General features: G+C 44.7%; 1 protein-coding gene across 1 annotated transcript in view; it reads left to right on the forward strand.

Annotated features, from left to right (window-relative positions):
• Window positions 1-18,434, forward strand: part of LOC146839203 (uncharacterized) — a 196,497-nt gene that overhangs the window by 117,389 nt on the left and 60,674 nt on the right. Inside the window, 1 exon segment of the mRNA XM_085600016.1 lies at window positions 3,970-5,981. Coding sequence (XP_085456142.1) covers window positions 4,688-5,981 — 1,294 coding nt within the window. The 5' untranslated portion in view covers window positions 3,970-4,687.

Here is an 18,434-nt window from a genome sequence, read left to right on the forward strand (position 1 = left end):
ACAACGAGGTCGTAACCACGACCTCCTCTAAACCACAATTCTTTTTTTACCAATCATTCTTTACCACGATTTTTCATGTTAAATGAATGCGTGTTAAAACAATGCTATTACTCCGATCCTCCCAAACCCGCCTCCCCCTTAAAAATGTATTCACCCCACACCCTATTATCAATCACTTTTCATTGATGTTTAGTGCTTTACTTACTTCTACAACTTTCCCAAATATACTCGTTCTGAAGCACATTTAGAACTACTCATAAAGTGATACCGATGTGCGCACATCGTATAAACATATAGAGCCTCATAAAAACTATTTCCAAACCCCCACCCCTAAAAACTAACTCTACCCTCATAAAACTAATCCCCCCTCCCTAAAAATATTCACGATCACCCCCACCTCCTAAAATCGCACTCGACACCCTTCATACTAATCCATAAAAATCAATCCCTCTTACCTGTTCCTCTGCGACTGCGACGCTCTCCTTAACTCCACCCTGCCTGAACACTAGACCGAATCTGCCTTAACCACGCGTGGTTAAGGCTGAGTCGTTGTTCGGGCAAGTCGCCGTTCCGCTTTCGTGACTCCGGAACTCGTTGTTCCGGTGTCTTTGTTCAGGATGTTTCCCGGCCGCAGTCCTGTCTAGTAGGAAGATCTACATAGGGCACAGCTGACAAAGGTCCTGCCTGGAATGAAGATCTGCACAAGGCACAGCTGATAGAAGCTCCTGCCTGGAATGAAGATCTGCACAAGGCATCGCTGACTGAAGCCCCTGCCTTGAATGAAGATCTGCACAAGGCACAGCTGACAAAAGTCCTGCCTGGAAGAAAGATCTGCACACGGTGCAAGTGACAGAAGACCTGCCTGGAAGGAAGATCTGCACAAGGCACAGCTGACAGAAGTCCTGCCTGGAAGGAAGGTCCGCACAAGGCGCAGCTGACTGAAGACCCTGCCTGGAATGAAGATCTGCACAAGAAAAAGCTGACAGAAGTCCTGCCTGGAAGGAGGATCCGCACAAAGCACAGCTGACAGAAGTCCAGCCTGGAAGGAAGATCTGCACAAGGCACAGCTGGCAGAAGCCCTGCCTGGAAGGAAGAACTGCACAAGGCACAGCTGACAGAAGTCTTGTCAAGAAAGGAAGATCTGCACAAGGCGCCGCTGACAGAAGCCCTGCCTGGAAGGAAGATCTGCACAGGGTGCATCTGACAGAAGTCCTGCCTGGAAGGAAGATCCGCACAAGGCACAGCTGACAGAAGCCCTGCCTGGAAGGAAGATCTGCACAAGGCGCCGCTGACAGAAGCCCTGCCTGGAAGGAAGATCTGCACAGGGTGCAGCTGACAGAAGTCCTGCCTGGCGGTGACCTCAAAGCAGCGAGAGACCCACAAACCACAAGATCCGTCAAGCCCAGCTACCCACACTGGACGCAATGTACACCAAAGGCCTGATTGAAATTTCCGCGGATTGTTTGTTCCATCACAAATGTGACAGGTATCCTGCCCTCCCCATTACAAATGCATTACATCCTGTGGCAATTATAATAAGGCAGACAGGATATCTGTCATGTTTTGATAATGCCTTGGTGTAGTTCGCAGACTTTTATTCTGCAGAACTCCACGAAGTGCCAGGGAAACTCCGCAGCACTCTGCAGACTTCCGCTAGTGGCAGTGTTTGTTAAGTTGCGCTGCTCTCACTGATTTTTAGTGCCAGGAGTTTAACCCGCACTTTAAAATCAGAACGAACGGCACTAATTGACATTCTAATCGAGTGGCAGCTTCATCAACGAGAATGGCAGATTTCTACACTCGAGTGGTCGCGACCGGCCGTGACCTCCCGCAATGAGAAATCTCGCCAGGAGGAGGTCTCACACGCTATATTTTCTCACAAGCGCTCGCCACCTTACCGTTGGCGAACCGCTTGAGAGAAGAACTCCGTTCTACATCACTTCGTGGAGTTTTTGGGAACGGAGTGGGGAAAACTTCGCGAGCTCTGCCGGCAGAGTGGAATTCTTCACCTACCCCTTGTTTTGAGGCAATAATCTGTTGGACAAACTCCTAACTAGGCCCTATGTCTGCAATAAGTGTTGTAGAAGAAGTGAGATCCATGGCCTTGTGACTATCAGGCAGTTATCTGACTTCTGATGAACCCCACAGAGTGAGTGCGCAGCCAGAGGGCAGTAGGGGGGGGCCGAAGGACAGGAAATGAGGTAAACTTGAATATGAGAAATATGGAAAGGTAGAAATGCTACATCACCTGTGGATAACTAACACCTCCTCCCACTCTGCCAAAAGCCCATCCAGTCACAAAGTGGCATCCTAGGCCCCAAAAGGACAACATCATGCCAGATGCCATGTAATGGTGGAAAAGGGGGAAAACAGAGTAATATGCACACATCTGCTGCGGGGATATGTCCGGTAAAGTATTGGTTGTGATGGATTCTCTATAAGTACTAAATGACTGATATCGTTCAATATTAAATTATATGAATCAACGTTTGTTTGCCTTATCTGCGCTTATAATGTACAGGACGGGCCTTTCAGTGAACCCCTCGTTCTGTTTGACACAAAAGCCCCCGAAGGAGCTGCATCTTACAGAACTTTATCTACTTTAGGAAGAGCTAAGGACTTGCTTTTTAAAGTTGTCTTTCAGGGCCAGAACCGGGCTCTGTAAGCTGCACTAGTTTCAGGGAGATGGACAGATGTTATGGCGATAGGAAACCCCCCTCAACCCACAATAATGTTCCAATCTTCCAGGTTAGAAGAAACCAGAAATGCTTGATCCAAGGGAGCTGTTGAAAGTGTGAAAGGTGACTTATGAACAGCAAGGTAAAGACAGGAGGTGGTATTTGAGAGGATCTTAAGTGAATAGGAAAGGAACGAGAAGAAGTGTGTGAATGGAGTTACTTTCATTGTATACTTTGTGAAAAGTTACTGGAAATTTTGCAGCCCAGCCTGATCCATCTCTTTTTCTAAATCTATTGTTGTTTAAATGAAATCTTGACCATATGCGTCCATCTTAAGCTATACCTGAAGCACTTGGGTGCTCCGTGAGCGCCCTTACTTTGCTAAGTTACTCTGTGAACATTGGTAAATCACCTCCTTTTCAGACATTAATAAGATGTCACGTGATCAACAGAACTTTTAGTTAAATATCTGTATGATTAAATATTCCTTGCTAAGTTTCAAAGGCGGTAAAGAAGATGGGGGGGATTTAGTAAGATTTTGCGCTGTGTTTGCGTCACAAAAGTGGCACAAAACAGCGCAAAATCTTTTTTTCCTAATTTACTTTCCAGCGCTCAACTTGTTCAGCGCTGGAAATAACATAAAAGTAATGTGACACTGCGCATACCACTGCGTCGCATTACTTCCCTCCATGGGGACCTGCCAAGGGGGGCGCATGGGCGTTCCCAATCAACCACCCAAGGTTTCTCACGCTAAACCCAATTTACCAAATACAGTAGATTGGGTTTAGCGTGGGAAAACTGCACCCTTTTAAACTAGGCGCGAGGAAGGAGAAATGCTTTCATTTCTCCTTCCTTTTCTGACTTTGCATGCGTGCTTCCCTGTGCAACACGCATACAAAGTGGGAAAATCTTTCCCTCATGTCTGGCATAGTATTTTGTACAGGAAGAGTGTCCTTCCTGTACAAAACCAATGCTGGACTCACACACACACACACACACACACACCCTAGCGCTCTAGTGCTAAGGTGTGTGCATGGCGCAGGGCCGCTGTAATCAGTGCCGGCACAAGGGAAATGGAAGGAGAGAGCCATATCTTTGAAAATATGGTGTTCTCCTGCTCCCTCCCTGTCGTGCAACGCAGCGCAGCCTCGCGTGGACGGGGGGGGTGGGCTGCGCTGCATTGCGTGGAGATTTGGTAAATCTACCCCGAAATGTCTTAAAGTTAAACATTGTGAATTCTCATTCCATTATGTTTCAATTTAGTAATTTTAAATATCTTTACATCCAACAGAAAACAAGCCTTGAATGTATGAAATGACCGTCAATAATGAAGCAAATGCTGTAAATCTTCAATAACAGGAGAAATATTGAGCTACAGTATTCAGGAAAACATCAGCGCAGTCGGCGACAGAGGAAGCTGCACACAAACTGAGAGATCCCGGGTGAAGCATCAAGGGCAGTTCAGTGATTGTAAGAGGCTGAGCTGTGCACCTCCACGCCACAAGACAAAGAAATGACCTTAGGAAAATTAAGGCAACAACAATAACAAACTGCCTCCTGTATAAACAAGAGTCCAACACCAGCTTTGATCATGGGATTGGTATGATGTGATTACCGCAGTGCTCTGTTTTATAATACGATGACAAGCCATCATTCCGGGCTCTAGGTGAATTGTAAACTCTTTCTGACCAAACCACAGTAACCAGAGAAAAGCACAACAGAGCGGAGCCAGACAACTGACGGGTAAAGGAAAGAGGAGTTCTTCTATCTACAATACAACAGACTTTCCCAATTTGCACCGGCCAGAAGGAAGATACATCTTTACCCGCAAGCGTGCATAGCCATAAACCAATCTAAAGGCACAATCGCCTACAAAGACACCTTCTACGTATTAGGAGCGTGGCAAATATTTGGTGGCTATTGCATTTTATTGTTAAAACAGAAATCAAACGTGCAAAATACTGCACTCATATAAAGTGTGTGAGAAAAACACAAGTGCTTTATCAGCCATGAAGGCCCATCTGGAAATACAGTCATGGGATTTAGACAAAAATATACCCGACCCACAGGCACTAACCAAGAAAGAAGAATCATACGCATGCAGCAAGAGCTTTAGTTTGAGATCACTACTCAAGCTTCATCAGCAAACGTACACAGGACAAAAACCATTCAAGTGCAGTGAATGTGTAAAAAGCTTTAGTCGATTAAAAGAGCTACAAAGTCATCAGCGAACACACACGGGGGAAAAACCATTCAAGTGCACTGAATGTGCAAAGTGCTTTAGTCAGGTATCACACCTTCAAAGTCATCAGCGAACACACACGGGGGAAAAACAATTAAAGTGCAGTGAATGTGCAAAGCGCTTTAGTCATTTATCACACCTACATAGACACCAGCAAACACACACAGGAGAAAAGCCATTCAAGTGCAGTGAATGTGCAAAGTGCTTTAGTCAGTTATCACACCTTCAAAGTCATCAGCGAACACACACGGGGGAAAAACAATTCAAGTGCAGTGAATGTGCAAAGTGCTTTAGTCGGTTATCAAACCTTCAAAGTCATCAGCGAACACACACGGGGGAAAAACAATTCAAGTGCAGTGAATGTGCAAAGTGCTTTAGTCGGTTATCAAACCTTCAAAGTCATCAGCGAACACACACCGGGGAAAAACCCTATAATTGTAGTGAATGTGACAGTAGTTTTCGCGACTCTTCAGCATTACGGTATCATCAGCGAACACACACAGGGGAAAAACCATTCAAGTGCTGTGAATGTGCAAAGTGCTTTAGTCAGTTATCACACCTTCAAAGTCATCAGCGAACACACACAGGGGAAAAACAATTCAAGTGCAGTGAATGTGCAAAGAGATTTAGTCATTTATCAAGCTTTCATAGACATCAGCGAACACACACAGGGGAAAAACAATTCAAGTGCAGTGAATGTGCAAAGTGCTTTAGTAGGTTATCACACCTTCAAAGACATCAGCGAACACACATGGGGGAAAAGACCTTCAAGTGCAGTGAATGTGCAAAGAGATTTAGTCATTTATCAAGCCTTCAAAGACATCAGCGAACTCACACAGGGGAAAAACCATTCAACTGCAGTGAATGTGTGAAGAGCTTTAGTCGGTTATCAAACCTACAAAGTCATCAGCGAACACACACAGGGGAAAAACCCTATCATTGTAGTGAATGTGACAGTAGTTTTAGTTATTCTTCATCATTACGGTATCACCAGGGAACTCACACAGGAGAAAAACCATTCAAGTGCAGTGAATGTGCAAAGTGCTTTAGTGAGTTATCAAGCCTTCAAAGACATCAGCGAACACACACAGGAGAAAACGCTTCTAGGCCATGTTACGTTGACATGAGAATCACGGCACAAGATGCTTGTACTTTTCCTTACCCTTAGAGACACGGCTTCAGTAACGCAAGGATTGCTTGGAAAACATATACATGGCAAAAGAAAATGCTCGCTTACACAATTAATGTACTAGCATATCACATTTTGCAATATTACCGGGCACTTTTATTGTGTTGCAATAGTTATCTGGAAAGGACCAGAATAGATATCTTACAGTAGAGTAGAAAGTCCCAAAAGCTGCCTACGTGGGACTCGTGGTCAGCAACAGTAGACTTAGGACCTTAAATGGTAAAATCAGACTGTATACCATAATATTTGGACAAATGAATTGTGCTTAAGTTGTGCTATGTATGATATGACGCTGCATCCTTTGCGGTTTGGGCCTATATAAACTATCATATACGTCACATCGTCAGACATTCAGTATCTATGCTGCCTGTCTCCGTGCCGCACGTATTTTGTATTATTTGGTCTCCAATAAATTCTGCTATCTTCTGTGCTGACAGAGAACTGTAATTGTGGTATTATTTCTTATTTCTTTTTTAGCATCCACATTTGGTGGAGAATACAGTGGACATGCTCCTCACATTCACTAAGACCCACCATCTAACAAATGCACGTCTCACCAGATATGAGCTCACACTATTAGCACCACGCATTATAATAAAAAGATGCACCACCCTTAATTCAGCGTGCCTTCTGCCAACAGAGTATGACCTGGATGATCTAACCTCAGATGATGCATTTCACGATTGTGCTCTGGCTATAGACCGGCATTCAAATGTGCGCCCAGACCTAAAAGACACACCACTGCCAGATGCCCAAGGGGTTTTGTTTGCAGATGGGTCTTGTCTGAGGGATGACAAAGGGACACTGCAGGTCTCCTATGCAGTAGGCACCGCTAACAAACTACTGGAAGGGGGAAGGCTGGTGGCTACCAAAAGTGCACAGGCAGCGGAACTCGTGGTACTGACGAGGGCATGCACACTGGCTAAAGGAAAAAGCAAACATATACACAGACAGCCAGTATGTCTTCGGGGTGGTGCATGACTTTGGCCAACTGTGGTCAATGAGGGGATTCCTCACGTCAGCAGGTCAACAAATACAACACGCACAACTGATAAATGATCTCCTCCAAGCCTTACTACTACCATTAGAAGTGGCTATCATAAAATGTGCAGCACATGCTTCATCGAAAGACTATGTATCAAAAGGAAACGCATTCATTGATGGAGAAGCAAAGAGGATAGCGCTAACAGGCTGCCAGCTAGCAATGGTACAGATGATAAGCCGCAACAAAGACACAGACATTAGTAATGACTCACTACATTGTGACCCCATGCACATACAGGAAGGGGTTGAGGAACATGAAAAAGAGGAATGGATAAAATGAGGATGTGTGCAAACAAAGGAGGGTTTATGGACAGGGCCAAATGGGAAAATATGCCAGCCTTCATCAATGCTTCCCTCTATGGCACGCCTCTTTCACGGCCCTTCCCACGTGGCCCGAGACGGCATGATCAGACTGTTTTCCCAATGTTGGTACAGCAGCAAGTTTCGCCAAATAGCAGAGAGACTTTGTAAGCAATGCTCTATTTGCTCACAGTATAATACTGGGAAAGGTACTCCAACTGCACCTGGCCATTTCCCACCGTCCCACAGACCCTTCGAAAGTCTCCAACTAGATTTTATTGACATGCATCCCGCCCAGAATAATAAACATGCTTTGGTAATAGTATGCATGTTCAGTAAATGGACCGAGGCCTATCCGACTAAGAACTGTGATGCACATACTGTTGCTAAATGCCTCCTGAAGGAACTTATCACGTGTTTTGGAATTCCAGCCCTTCTGAGCTCAGACAATGGGCCGGCGTTCATTTCCCATGTGATAGGGGGAATATGCAGGGGGCTTGGGGTCACACAAAAGCTACACTGTGCCTATCCCCACCATTAGCGGGTGCTGTGGAAAGAAAGAATAGGGTGTTGAAAAATAAAATTGGAAAGATTTGTGCATCAACTGAACGTTCAGGGGTGGATGCACTACCGCTAGCCCTGCTGGCAATGAGAAGCACACCAGACTGGGTAACGAAGCTCAGCCCCCAGGAACTTGTCTTTGGCAGACCCATGAACATTATAAGCCACATGTCCACTGCTCCACTGTCAATAACAGATGATTTGCTTTTGTGTTATTGCAAGAAATTAACAGAGACATTACGTTATCTTCATAGCCAGGTTCTACAGGCCCTTCCAGAAGCAGCAACTCCACTGCCACATGATCTTCAGCCCGGTGATTGGGTTTGAGTAAAGGCTCACACCAGACAACACTGCCTCCAGCTGAGGTGGAAGGGCCCCCACCAGGTCCTTCTGACGACAGCTACAGCCGTGAAGTGCGACGGACTGACATCCTGGAATCACAGCTCCCACACCAAACGGGCACCGGGACCAGGCAACAAAGAGCAAGCTCCACCAACACCGCCAGCGGCATCTGAGGCCCCCGCAGGCACAACCTTCGATCCACCAGGAAGGAACACACCGAGAAGAAGTAAGAAAGAGGCAGCTCCCTGCTTGCTGCAGGCCAGGCCTCCAACGAGAGGAACTACATACCAGAGGCAGCTCCCTCCTTGCTGCAGGCCAGGCCTCCAACGAGAGGAACTACATACCAGAAGCAGCTCCCTGCCATGCACAGCAGACCAGGCCCCTGGATAACCTCATGCCAGAGACACCTGTTGTTTTCAGAAGCACCAACTGTACTATCATGTGCTAGTAACCTCTGACAGTACATCCTAAAGGTACTAACGTCACCTCTTCACAAGTGTTGCTAGTTACTGTACCATTGGAACGCTAGGGGTACAGAACTCGCTAGTTAGCGTTGTTGGCATCTGTTGGAGGGAAGATTTATTACGGGTCTAGGAAGCTAGGGGCGGTACTCAGAGCCCAGGGAGCCACCACAGAACTGAGCAGGTGAGTGAGTCAGGGACAAAAGGGGCACCTTAATTTGAGCCGGGGTGCCTAGGAACGCTTGCTCTAAAATTGAAGAAAACAGACATGTGAGACATGGAATTGGAGGCAGAATACAATGGCAGTTTAATGAGAAGATGCAACTTCAAAGAAACTGCAAGACAAAGGCATAAAATACAAAATACAGAATTCAGATAATCACATGGAGTTCATGATATTCTCCGTATCTGCACTATTGTACTGTCAGAGAGAAAGAGAACACATTTACAAGGGCAAATGAAGAAACAAGTTACACCAAGGAGAAATGTTTCAGAGTATAAGAACTCTGTCACCTAGGAACTCTCACGTTTACTCTAGAGCAAGCATTCCTGCAATTACAATGAATACATTGTGTGAATACAAAAAAAGAGAAACAAATAAAGAGAACAATGGTTAAACATAACAGGACATTTCATATGGGTAAAATACAACACAATGCTAAGCAGACGCAAGAGCTTCTGAGCTCTTGGGGAAAAACCTACACAGTCTGTTACCTACATACAGACAGCGAGGTAGTCTGTCGAGGTCTCTGGGTGCTCCCTTTTTATATCATTTTGGGGGCCCCTTCGCACGCTACTTCTACCTACTTCTGCTACCCAAAAAGCTTTGTCTGCAGATTTTACCAGACATGTCATCATGTACCCACTTAATGCTGACAATGGACTGGGTGAAAAGGTCAGTCTCTCAGGCCAATCGCTTGTCGTAAGTTTCACAGAGCAAGCAGATATTGTACGCGAATCAAACATATACATGTATAAATCTCCTCAGTTCTCCTAACTTGACGCTCTGCGGTTGCCACTTCCATAAAAGCGGGAAACCTGCCCAGGAAACAAGTGCCAGGCCAGGATGCAGCTTACTGTATGTCGAAGTCTCAAGGGGATGCTGAACTTTGATTCCGAGCACGGAGCACTCAGGTAGGGTGGGGGCTACTAGTTTGGAGTCAGGGGACAATACCACCCAAATCAAAGAAAGTACCATGCCTGAACATGCAACCAACAAAGAGAGATAAAGAGGCACTAGACACATTTGACAGAACACTCAGGAATGAGGGCTGATAAAGCAGGACAGATTGGGACAACTTGGACACAGGGAGTGCAGGAGAATTAAAGATTCCAAGGTTCAAGATAACACAGCAAACAGCACCATCCTGCATTCGTACAGATGTGGGAGAAACTTCAGCAACAACACCAATATTTGTTGGAGCCAGTAACTGCACATACATAACAAAGCTGTCACGAGTTAGGACAAGTGGCCGGGGGTCCTCACCTGGACTAGTGGGTTACTGAGGAAATATGAATTTTATGATCAGTTATGTCCCCTATCTTAGACCCCAACGGCTCCATGTATATGCTACAAGTACATGTATGTTCCCTCCAGTTCTAGCTATGAAGACGCAAATACATGTGCGTCCAACGTCAACATGTCCTCTTCCAGATCCGCCATGAATGGGTCGGATATTCCGTTCCTAAGTATGAAAGGCCACCGACTTTATGTGGTTCACTCTTCATGTTTTACAGTTCAGGCGAGTAGGCCCTGAATCCTGCCATCAAGTCTTTTCCTGCCTCTTGTTTCTAAAAGCTCCGGCCTGAGCCTGCATCTGTATCCATGAACTTTGTCCTATTCCCTGCACGGCTAACGGTGCCTGATCCAGCCTGTTGCCTGCCAAAAACTGTATTTCACCTTCAAGATTATCTGCTCCGCTCCTCATCCAATGCATTCCTGTCTAGTAGTTTAGGTAAACATTCTTCCAGCTACCGAGCGAAGGGCCCGGCCTTGCTGTCCTCATGCAAGTAATTCATAGCCCCTGTTACCATGGAAGATTCCTGCCCCCTCACATCTCATGTAGACACTTAGACGCTTGTACACGCACTAACAGTCAGTATAGAATAGATTCTGCTCGAGAAACCTTTCCTTTTGGATATTACAGTTCCTTAAACACAAGATATTAGATATGGTTTGGGATTAGGTTGACCTGACCCCCCAGACTTCTGTCTCCACATGTAGAGCTAAATGTCAAGTCCCCTTCACCCTCTAGTTGCACGTCAATCACACGTCATGCGGCTGCGTGCGCATCTCTGCCAAGTATTTCTGCTGACATTGCAGGATTCTCTTATGGATCCACCCACTTGTGACATCATGTTTAATGACGTATCTAGTTACGCCTGTATGTACGCCTTTTTCATTACGTATGTGTATGATTATCAGTTGTTACGCCTCCTGCATCTGTCTTAATGCAAATCCTTTTCATATATATATTGTTACTTGTCAATAATGTATTGTCTTTGCCTATCCTTCCTGAACCTTCGTGGTGATGGAATTTGATGCCCTGATTCGAATCAGGATTCCTTTGTAAGGAATAAAGTCCTTTCAGAACCTCTAATACCACGGATTCTGCCTCTTATTTAACTGAGTTATTCTTATTATATTTTACCGCATCAAAAATAGTCCAGGTAATTAAATTATTTACCACATAAATTGGCGCCCGAACAGGGACACTTTCTCATCTCACGCGCCGGAGGTGCGTTGCAGGCCCGGTCTCCTGCCACAGCTGGACGGACAACTACGCGTACCCGCAGGATTTCCTGTATCTCCCTCCGGCCAAGCGGGGGTGACTGAGGCTGCGATCAACACCCAGACGAGGCGGTGAGAAGTGCGAAGTATCCCGACCAGAGCCTAGCTGAGAGAGCAAGATCCGAGGTATACAGAGGCCCACCAGGTTCCGAAGTTCCAAGTCGAGCCGAGTCGAGTCCAGTTCGGTCCAGTCCAGTTCAGTTCCGAGGCCTTCCGTTCCGAGCTACCCGGTGAGTACCGTTGCCGGGGAGGCGTTTAGACGTGCACATAATTCGTGCCGGTCAAGACGGGTTTGGGTACACAGATCCGGTCTGCACTGTTTTAGCAGTGTATCTGTACTGTTTAGCAGTATATCCAGTATGTCTCGTATATAATTCAGTATTATCTAGTATTAAGTATTATGCCGGTAACTAGTTTTCTTCTAATCATTATTGTTCGTCAAATGTTAAATGTTAAATGTTAAATGTTTTAATATGTTTTAAAAATTGTGGTATGAATGAGTGTTCATTATTGTGTTTATTGTATTTAATTGTGTTCAAGTCTAGGTATCAAGAGTAAGAATCAAGTAGCAAGGTTTAAAGATGCCGCTCTTTTCAAAATTAAGACAGATAAAAACTAGAAAGGGGGTGCTCGAAGAATCTGTTCCCATTCCACCTAGGGACACTCCAGGGTACTTTATGTACCATAAGCATGGCCTAGATGCCGTACTATATCTTGATTTATGGGCAGACTACACCAAGGATTTAGCAGAAAGTCAGAGATGGCCCGCAGCTGGGACATGGGATGCTGATTGCATCATGAGAGTAGAAGAAGAATTATGGAAAAAGAAAGCCAGACAGTCACAGAAAGATGCCATTGAATTATGGCGTAAAGAATCGCACAGGCGCACAGAGAAAGCGCTCAGACAAGAAGAGAAAAGTAGGGAGAATTCAAATAAAGCCCGAGAAAGTATATTAATTGAGGAAGGTACCAGAGTGAAAACAGAACAAGTAGATAGACAAAGAAACGCTCTTATGAATGGTATGTATCCCCTTCTGGCCGAGGGTTTACCCAAGGCTACCCCGCAAATACCGAAAGATTTGACACCTCCATTGCTCCCGATTAAAGCACATCCCAAGACCGCCAAAGATATTTTCCTTTCCTCCTATTTAGACGATGTAGCTCCCGAATATGTTAACGCTCCGCCACACACACCGCCTGTCGATGGTGCTCAACGCCAAGATTATCCGCCTCCACCTCCGCAACAACAAACTCCTACGCACATTCCAATAGGCCCATCTGTTTCTACCGCTTTTCCTGCATCTGCAGTTTCTACCTTACATCCAACAAATCCTTTCGTGCCCAGCACCCCAGACGGTGCTACAGGAGGTACTACAGAAATTTTTGCCACGCCACCGCGAGGAAATAAATTATCTTTCAGAGATTTAGCATACCAACGTACACCCCAACTAGCAACTTCCGACATGTTCAAAGAACATCTAGTGGATTGTAGATATGATCCAGTGCCCGGTAAACGGGACAGAATGCTGCTGTCATCACTACGTATACGACGAGCTTCAATGTTTTTAGCGACGCTACCAGGAATGATGACACATTTAGACAAAATATATCACTTTGTCCAATCAGGGCAAGGCCCTGAAAGTATTGACGAAGCCATGGAATACCAGAAAGTAGATATACAGAGACAACTGCTACGCTTCTTCATAAACTGCGTGATCAGAAACAGAGATCGACCTGGGGTCGATCAGGATGAAATGCAAGTACTGACCCGATGGGGTCAGAATATATCAGAAGAAAAACATGATATACAGAAATGTATAGTAGTGATGTGCCGAAAAATCCGCAAAGAAGTAGAGCGGATACATAAAGAAAGAGTAGAGGCAGACAAAACTGAATCAGAGGGAGAGGAGGAGGAAGAATCAGAAATGCCCACAGGACAATTAGAAACAATGGCTTATGTGGGTAAGGGGAGATCTTTTAGTAATACCAGATGTTTTAGTGATCCAATACGTCCGATACGCCCAGAATGTCACAGAAATTTTCAAGCTCCTATGTCAAATACAAGGTCTCCTGAACACCTATTCCAAGCTGCTGATAAATTACTCCGAGACCGAAGGGGGTATCATATGCTCGATTCTATGGATGAACAAGAATTAGCCAGGTCAGCAGTACAATGGGCTGACAGTTCTGAAAAATATAGTGATGATGCGCTAGCACACACGTTTTTGAACCTTACCCCAGACGAACAGCGTTTAGCTGGTATATACATGATTCAACACCTCCTTATATTATATAAAAGCCAACACTCCGATCCTGGACCCTTACCTGACATATTGACCGAATTACTCACGAATAAATGGAGAGGGTCAGGTACTGATTTAATTAAAGAAATTATAGAATTTCGAAACCAGTATATAGTTTTCGTATGCCCGGAACATGTTCCAATTCCCACTAAGGGAAGAAAAATTTATCATATAGATAGACAGAATCCCTTACGCGAAGTACACCCAATCAGAGGTGAAGATAATAACTTTACACGCGTGTTTGTGTACACGCCCATAACTAAAATTGAATTATTAGAAATTAAGAAAGTAGTACCCAGCCATGACAAAGATCCAGCAGGTTTCCACCGTGAGATAAAAGACATGTTACTCATGGGAGAGTATACCTACCCTGACATTATGAAAATATTGAAAGTATTAATGCCTGCCGGTATTTACGAGAAACTCAAAGAAAAGGAATGGGAGGTGGGAGACCAAAAGATAGATTGGACAGCGTTAGAAAACGAAGAAAAGGCCCGAGCTGCAGGATCAGGGCTTGGGGAAAAGACTACAGCACTCCCAGGATTACTAGTGCAAGTACTGCCACGTTTATTAACTACGAAAAAGGAAGACTGGGGTGCAATTTCAGCCTGCAAACAAAAACAAGATGAAGACACTAGTGATTTCTATTCCCGATTTGAAAAATGTTTTGGTATTAATAGTGGCATAAAAGCAAATAGCGAGTCGTATCCACATCTGTTTGTGACAAAATTAGTTGAAAATTCCCTGCCCCAAGTTAAGAATAGAGTATTGAAATTCGAGAGTACCTGGCAAGGTAACACCCCGTCACAGATGTTGCAAATGTTACAATATCACCACAATAGAATTAGAGAAGAACAAGAACATGAACATAGACGTATGAAAGACACGAAAATGAAAATGCTCGTTGCCCAGTCAGTTCCAGCTGACAGCCATAAAAAGGGTGCGACACAGCCCAGTAACTCAGCGATTCCTGTTAAAGGGACATGCAACTATTGTAAAAAGCCAGGTCATTATATACATGATTGTGCAGTCCTGAAATATAATATCTCTATTGGAAAAACTCAGGAGAGACCACGTCCACCTAGACAGGATCAGATCCAACAACAAATACCCCAGAATGTACAGCCTATGCCAGCTCCACAACAGACCGTAGCAACTTCACCGGCGCAGCCTATTGCTGCAACACAAGCAACGACACAACAGATGTACCAGTATGCACAAGCTGACTATCCCGATTATCAGCGATACACATGACATAGCCTAGAGAAGGAAGTTGGCTTACCCCTTATTGAGGTTCCTGTAGATCAGGAAGGTCCTTATGTACATAGTGAAATATTAGGGAAAGACAGAAAGTTTTTACTTGATACAGGGGCAAGCAGAACAACTATAAGTCACAACGAAGTTCCAGGGGCACCCCTCTCAGGCTCACAGAATATTTCCCTTGGATTCTCAGGAAAGCCTATTATTAATGAAGTATCGCAACCTCTTCCACTTACGGTTGGTCCATTGACACGAACTACAGATCTATTGCTTACTAAATCCTGTCCAGAAAACTTGTTAGGAATAAAAACATTGAAAGCTCTAGGAGCTATAATATGTTGTTCTCCGGAAGGAGTACGATTGTTTTTACGTGACTTTAAAGGTCACTACGTGTCTAGAGATATGGATCACCGGTTACAGAATTTACCGACACATTTATGGGCACAAGGCCCCACTGATGTAGGTTGTATGCACATTACACCATATCGAGTCACACTTAAAATAGGAGTAGTATTACCACGAATACGACAATACAAGTTACCACCAGATGCTGTAGTGGCTTTGCTGCAAATCATTGACGAGCTAATTGCACAAGGAGTGGTTGTAGAAACTGACTCCAATATATTTAACTCTCCGATCATTCCAATTCTTAAACGAACGGATCCGAAAGCACCTCCAGTTTATCGATTAGTTATTGATCTGCGCGAATTAAATAAATGCATTATACCACAATATCCCGTGGTCCCAGATATCTCTTCATTACTGACAGCCATAGATTCAGAATCCACGTTCTTTACTGTAATTGATCTCAAGAACGCCTTCTTTAGCGTCCCAATCGATCCGGAAAGTCAATATTTGTTCGGATTCAGTTTAAACGGACGAAGCTTTAAATTCACACGCGCACCTCAAGGATTCACAGAAAGCCCCAGCATCTATAGCCAAGCACTAAAAAGAGAACTTGACAGTATCCACATGCCAGTTAACACGGCCCTGCTTCAATATGTCGATGATCTGCTGATCACCGCCCGAAGCGAACCTGAATGTGAAAAAGCATCACTGACGGTTTTACAATTTCTAGCCGACAAGGGGCACAAGGTGTCCCCTTCTAAGCTGCAATTCTGTGTCCAGCAAGTTGTTTATCTTGGGCACTCGCTGTCCAAGGAGGGAAGACAGCTTACACCAGACCGCATCCAGTTAATTGCTAACATGCCACCACCCAAGACACAAAAGGAGGTACGGGCCTTCATAGGTCTCACTTCATACTGTAGACAGTGGATCCCTCAATACGCATTTCTAGCAAAACCACTCATTCAGTTGACAACACAGGAGGCAGCCACATCGACTGTCCTCCCTTGGACTCAAGAACATACACAAGCTTTTGAAGACTTAAAGAAAGCCTTATGTCAAGCACCTGTTTTAGCAACACCATGTTATAGTAAGCCTTTTACACTTTTCGTTACAGAACGTGAAGGTACTGCCTTGTCAGTACTCACTCAGGAACAAGCAGGATCACACAAACCGTGTGCTTATTTTTCTAGCACATTAGATCCCGTAGCTCAAGCTCTTCCTGCGTGCCTGAAATCAGTGGCAGCGACAGCCTTAGCAATCAGACAAAGCGATTCTATAGTATTAGGACATCAATTGACAGTACAAGTACCACACGCAGTAGAGGTTCTCTTGAACCGAACACAAACACAACACTTGACTATAGCAAGATTGACGGGTTATGAATTGACACTGTTCCAGCCACACATAGAAATCAGACGTTGTAGTACATTAAATCCTGCCACACTTTTGCCAGTAAGTGGAACAGACCCATTAGCACATGATTGTGTTGAAGTCATTACTATCAAAACGAAACCCAGACAAGACTTGACTGACGTTCCATTATCAGATCCAGACCTGACATTGTATGTAGATGGTTCATGCATGAGAACAAGTACAGGAGAGTTAGTGGCCGCTTATGCAGTCACAACAGACACTGAAGTCATTGAAACATATTGTATTAACACTTTGTCAGCTCAAGCAGCAGAGCTCATCGCTCTGACACAAGCCTGTATTCAAGCCACAAATAAGAAAGTCAACATATACACAGATTCACGTTATGCATTCGGAGTCGTCCATGACTTCGGCGTGCTGTGGCGAGAGAGAGGTTATTTAACTTCTCACGGCACCCACATCCAACACGGACCCCTAATTCAAGCTTTATTAGACGCGATTCATCTACCCACTGCAATATCAATTATGAAATGTAAAGCCCATACGAAAGTTACCGATATCATTTCTCAGGGTAACGACCTAGCAGACCGAACAGCTAAACAGACAGCTCAGAATCAGACTCATACAACTGACACGACAAAGACAATAGTTCCGATAGTAACACATTGCATGACAGTTAAGGATCCCGCACTTGATGTAATTGACATACAGACACATGCTACACCAGATGAAATAAAGAAATGGACTGAATTAGGAGGGATCCAAACGGATCAAGGATGGATGACGAAGGAAAAATCTATATGGTTTCTTCCCGACTCAATGGTTCAAGTCATCACTAACACAATACATAGTCCAGCACACCTAGGAGAAAAAGCTATGCTAGATAGCATTCAACACATTTGGTTTAACAAACACTTGCGAGCAGCAGCTAAACAAAAAGTACGTACCTGTATGATATGTTGTCAGTTTAATCCAGGTAAAAGCATTCCCGTAGAGCAAGGTGGATTTCAACCTCCCGATCACCCTTTTGAAGTCCTCCAGATGGATTATATCCAGATGGAACGTTGTCGAGGATTCAAATATGTTCTCGTAGTTGTATGCGCTCTTTCCCGTTGGAAAGAGGCATATCCCGTCTCAGATTACACTGCCCCGACTACTGCCAAACAGTTAGTTCGAGAATTCTTCCCACGGTACGGTTTACCACGTGTTGTCTACTCAGATAACGGCCAGCCATTCTCATCCGAGCTAATGAAACACGTTTCACTCTTATTAGGCTATCAATGGAAATTTCGCTGTGTCCGACATCCCGAGGCAGCAGGTCTCGTGGAACGCCATAATCAAACTCTGAAAATTAGATTGTCCAAAATATGTAGAGAAAAAGGTGTCGATTGGATAGTAGCCTTACCAGTTGCGCTCTTTTACATGAGAATGGTAGCACATTCTCGAACAGGGCTATCCCCGTATGAGGTGATCTTCGGTAGACCACCAAATATGTGGGGGACGCCTATACCTCGTAAAATCACTGATGTTGATTGTAATATGCT

Source organism: Triturus cristatus, chromosome 4_2 (assembly GCF_964204655.1).
Source record: "Triturus cristatus chromosome 4_2, aTriCri1.1, whole genome shotgun sequence".
NCBI lineage: Eukaryota > Metazoa > Chordata > Amphibia > Caudata > Salamandridae > Triturus > Triturus cristatus.